The sequence below is a fragment of the Solanum lycopersicum genome, chromosome 5, assembly GCF_036512215.1.
Source record: "Solanum lycopersicum chromosome 5, SLM_r2.1".
NCBI lineage: Eukaryota > Viridiplantae > Streptophyta > Magnoliopsida > Solanales > Solanaceae > Solanum > Solanum lycopersicum.
The window spans coordinates 4,087,807-4,093,165 of NC_090804.1; the positions used below are offsets into that span (position 1 = coordinate 4,087,807).

Consider the following 5,359-nt stretch of genomic DNA (forward strand, 5'->3'; position numbering starts at 1 on the left):
ATATTTTCATCATGTTAGTACGTTTATTTGGTTTAGAAAATATAGAATTTAAATCTATCCTCCTTTTTTTTTTCTTTTTCAGGATACAATTAGATAAATCATCTGGAACATTCATTTGAGCAAGAAAGTCAGAGTTAGTAAGACGATGAAGGTACGAGGATGATGTTGTTTTAACCAACCTCAACCTCGGACCTTCATCTATAACGTCAATCATTACGCACGACGAAGCGTTCATCACCTCTATTTCACATAATATTTCACTCAAAGAAAATTTTGTGCATGGCCCAAAGACAACATGAAGTTTGTTAATTAGTTGAGGCCTATATACATAACACACAACAAAAAATGCCTTTAGTGGCATTAGATTCAAGATTTATAATTTTGTTGATTCAATATTAAAGATTATCAACATTATTTTCATTATATTATTATAGTTATGAACTCGTATATGTTATTTATTGTAATAACAAAGACCTTATGACACTCATATTCAGATTAATTTAGGTTATGGGTGTAAATAATATATGAGACAAAATCCTCTTAAACTTTATATTGTAATTGACATTTTCTCATCAATAATTCTTATTTTGTCTTAATTTGAGTTTCTGGAACAGCAATTATTGTTTTCTGGTTCAATGCACACATATAATCTTTTCAATGAATAATTAAAGTGCTTTTTCGTGTTTGTCTTCTTATCAATGTCATTTTCCCACTTGTTTAGATCTAGGGAATCAAACAACAATGCCATATCCAGTTGTAAAACATACAAATTACAAATAGGATATGAAAATAGTAACGTTTACTCAATTTTATTTTTTTTATAACGGTAGAAAAAGGTTTAGCTAAATCATAAATTCTATCAAATATTATGTATCGAAAGGAAATACAGTGATGAAGAAATGATGTTAAAACTTCAACTAATCATAGTATTTCATTGTTATGACTGTCCTCATTTATGTATTCTTTTTTCTAAACTTTTCGGAAATGTTTAATTTTGAGCCAAGAGGGTATATCGTATACAACCTCTAAGGTTTGCCAACAATATTGTAATATCATAAGATTATATTGAGTATATATATATATATATATATAAAGGTCATGCTAAAAATAAAATAATAGAGCAATAACAACAACTAATACAATATTAAAACAAAGAAAATAATAAATAATTATACTATTAAATAATACTCTATTCGTTTTAAAAAGAATGTCCCTATTTCCTTTTTAGTTTGTTCAAAAAGATTGATCTCTTTCCTTTTTTGGCAATACTTTAACTTTAACTTTCTACGTGACAGTTTAGAACCACAAGCTTAAATGACATTTTGGTACATTTGACATAACTTTAATTTAGAACGACAAAATTAAAAAAAAAAATTTCTTTTCTTAAATTTCGTTCTAAGTTAAACTATGTCATCCTTTTTGAATCGGAGTAGATGATATGAGAGCAATAATTATAACAATGATGATAAATAAAACCATAATTTCACTGTTGAAATAATATTGTTTTAACATATACTCCTGCTTTCCATTTCACATATTTGCCATAGTTGGAGTATAAGTTTAATCTTAATATTTATATATGATTATGTATAGGACCTTTGAAGTCTATAACTCATGCAAAAGTATTGTGTGATTATAAAATTTTCCTATTTGTAAGAAAAATAATGTAAAACTCCATTTTTTAAATTTGAAAAAGAACTAACATAATGCCAAAATAAATACAACAGAGAAAATAATAGTATTAATTTCTCTTAATACTTATACTGGACAAGTCCACGTGCCCATACGAATGCCATGTCACTTCACTAGGACCAACCTTACGAAAGTTTGATTAAATATAAAATTCATAATTTTTAAGATTAAAGTAAGTATCTATGTGATTTGAAGTATCATATGATATCATATTATCATCATGAGATAGATCAATAGTTCATAAGAATGATAAGTGACATGTTATAAAACATCTCTATAGTAAACGTAGATATGTAATTCGTAGAAAATGACAAATGACATGTTACAAATCATACATTGTTATCTAGTAAATATAGATTAGTAATTTATAAAAAAACGATAAATGACATGTTACAAATTATACATTATTCTCCATTGTAAAAATAAATCATAATTCGACAAAAACAATAAAATGACATGTTACAAACCATACATTATTCTTTATGCTAAATATAAACCATTATTTCTTACAAAGACGATAAGTTACATGTTACAAATCATATATTATCTACTATAGTAAACATAGATCAGTAATTCATAAAAAAAATTAGAAAGGATAAATTATATGTATATATAACTTAAATCCTTTGATTTTATTTTGTACATTCTTGTCATCAGATTCAACTGATAAAACCTTTAATTTGTTCAATCAACTCTGTTGTTCTTGTTTGTGCAACTTGAGATTTGCTTAGTACTTGAAATGCATGGCCTACACCTTTAAACATAACATATTCAACAACTTTTTTATTACTAACTCTATTTAAAGTAGCACAAAACTCCAAATTTCTGTCTCTCAAAATATCTAACTCAGATATACACACCAAGATTCTAGGAATATTCCTTGTATCCACCAAATTTACACTCTCTCTCCCAATCGGATTGCACCACGGGTGGTCTCGATTAACCCCCGTGGGCAATGCCAGCCGCCAGTACGTGTCAGCGCTCACATTAGTGAGCGCTGACCGTGGCGACTGGATAATGTATTTTTCGGAGTAAGTCCTTGACTCTCCACCGAAAAAAGGTTGAATTAAAATTATACCTTTTAAAGTTATTGGCTTTAGGTCACCCATTTTTGAACGAAGCATTATAGCTACGTTATAAGCTATGTTCCCACCAGCACTATCACCAACCAAATAAGTAGTAGAAAAATTAACTTTATTTAACCACCGATAATCTTCGTTAGCACCAATTAACACTTTTTGTTTTATCCAAGAAATCGTCTTAACCCCATCGTCGTAAGCCGATGGAAGACGATTTTCGGGGGCTAATCGATAATTAACAGACATAATCACACAATTAGCAATTGATGCTAATTTAGCTAAGAACTCATGGTAACAAATCCAAGATGATGAACCAACACAAAATCCACCACCATGGAAATAAATTAACAAAGGCAATTTATTTCCTTGACATAATGTTTTTGGAACATATAAACGTGCCCAAATATTTGTGTACCTATCGATTACAACATCACTAGAGGTAACACCAAGTTCAAGAGGTAGTTTATTAGTGACATTTGGTACTATTTGAGGCCTTTCAACATGACCATTTTTGTATACTTTAATAAGACCTTCAATTTCTTCTAATAAAACTTTATGTTGTGGATATTCTTTCATTTTTTGTAGGTTGAAATTTGGATCATATTTTATGGTTGTCATTCTTCTTTTTCTCATGAATTCAAGAATGAAGAAAAAAAAAGGATAAAAAGGAGAGTTTTGAGAGGGATTTTTTTTGTTGTTTTTGGTTAATATAATAAGATTATGGTTGATGAGAAGTTGTTTTCTTTATATAGGAGATGAGATTGAGCTAGTATTGAAGGCTTTTGAAGTATAATAAAGAAAAATGATATAATTGTCCACTTATGATATGACAAGTGGCAAATTAGGAAATCGCCACGTGTCTTTACGTGTAGTCTAAAATTGTGGGCTAAGTGGCATTGGCTTCCATTATTCACCCTTCACTCTCTTTTTGAACAGCTAAAGAATTATATCGGTCAAGTGTATAAAGGAATAACTTTAAAAATAATTAGAGATTTAATTTTATGAATATTTTTTGTTAATATAAATATAAATTATTTGTATTAAAAAATAGATAAAGATCAAATTTGATAAGTTTTTAAATATTTTAAAAATTAAATTCATAATTTTATAATTAAAAAACCAAAGCTAACAAGTTTTTAAATAATTAAAGAATTATATAAATTAACTGTATAGTTAAGGAATTATTTTAGACCTATTTCTATATTAAGAAATTATTTATGTTATTTTCTCAAAAAAATTTCGTCTCTGTAAGTTTTAAAGGGAAATGTCGATAGAATTCAATAACTTTACCATTATAATATATATATATATATATATATATATATATATATATATATATATATATATGAAAAATTATATATAAATATTAGATTCAGAATCGAAATTATTGATATTTGTTATTATTGTTTTAATCAATTTATAGATTTATAAAATTTAAATTTTGTCGTTGTGGACCTCACCTCACCCCCTCAACATCAATTTCTTTCACAAGTGGAAAGATGAATCATTTTAGTCAGTCAACTTTTGGATGTTTCTTCGTTTTGAGTATTTGATTGGTTGTTGTGGTTTTGAACGTCTAAACAAAGTGTTTGACCATGTTGAGACACAAAAATATCATATTTAGCTCACACGCATTAATAATTATATAATTTATAGTTCAAAATTATTGAATTGAGTACAAAGATAGTGTAGGTTTAGTCAAACATGGTATTTGTTTTAGCATGTTTAGAATGCTTTAAAATTTATATACATCATTAGGATTAGATATTAGAATTATCAAAAAGAGTCAATTCAGTCCCACCGGATCCAAGTCATACAGGCCAAGAAGTTTGATGGGCTAGGCCGGGTTAATAATAAGCGAGGGGATAAAATTTATCTATTTATTCTAGATACATGCGATTCTGTCTGATAGAGTGTATCTAAGATAAATTAAACCTAATTTTGAAATCATGTGCCTGGATGCACAAAAATCCGATAAACTTCGTAATATTACAACATATCGTGCATCTAAGTAATTAGCTTTACACAAAAGTGAGATTTCTATAAGTTGCCCTTAAATACAACCCCAACAAGTCTCAATGGCCAAGGACTTATATGAGCCGAACTTATAAATCCTAATTTTAAATAAGTTTGAAATATCTATCCCAATCCTACTCAAATAACAAATTAAATTAAATCGATTTTATGAGCTGGATTCATTTTAACAGCTCTAATTAGGATAGAAAATTAACATTTACATTGTTATTTGATAAAATATTTTATTTGATGGATAATACGTAATATATCTTATTTTCAATATATATATATATGATAAAATTAATTAAGATGTACAAAAATTAATTCGAACATCATAATTATAATTATAAAAACAAGACATAAAGTTTGAGATAAGATAGAATTAACGGGACCTAACTTCTGGCTGCATCCCATTAACATCTTTTCAAAGAAACTACATTATTTTGATATTTGACCGTTCAAATATATGAACAATATTCGACATTTTTCTTCCACTACAAAAATGCCTACATGTGGACTTCAAATGGGCAAGTCATTCCTTTCACTATGATGAAACTAAAGTTTTGTTGATA

General features: G+C 27.6%; 1 protein-coding gene across 1 annotated transcript; it reads right to left on the bottom strand.

Annotated features, from left to right (window-relative positions):
• Window positions 1–2,036: 2,036 nt before the first annotated feature.
• LOC101260046 (probable carboxylesterase 6) lies at window positions 2,037–3,528 on the bottom strand. The gene has a single exon (XM_004238898.5). The coding sequence runs from the start codon at window positions 3,402–3,404 to the stop codon at window positions 2,352–2,354; it is 1,053 nt and encodes a 350-aa protein (XP_004238946.1). The 5' UTR covers window positions 3,405–3,528; the 3' UTR covers window positions 2,037–2,351.
• Window positions 3,529–5,359: the final 1,831 nt, after the last annotated feature.

What these genes read in the sequence shown, in the direction of transcription:
- LOC101260046 (XM_004238898.5), bottom strand. Translation starts at nt 3,404, where the DNA reads ATGAGAAAAAGAAGAATGACAACCATAAAATATGATCCAAATTTCAAC.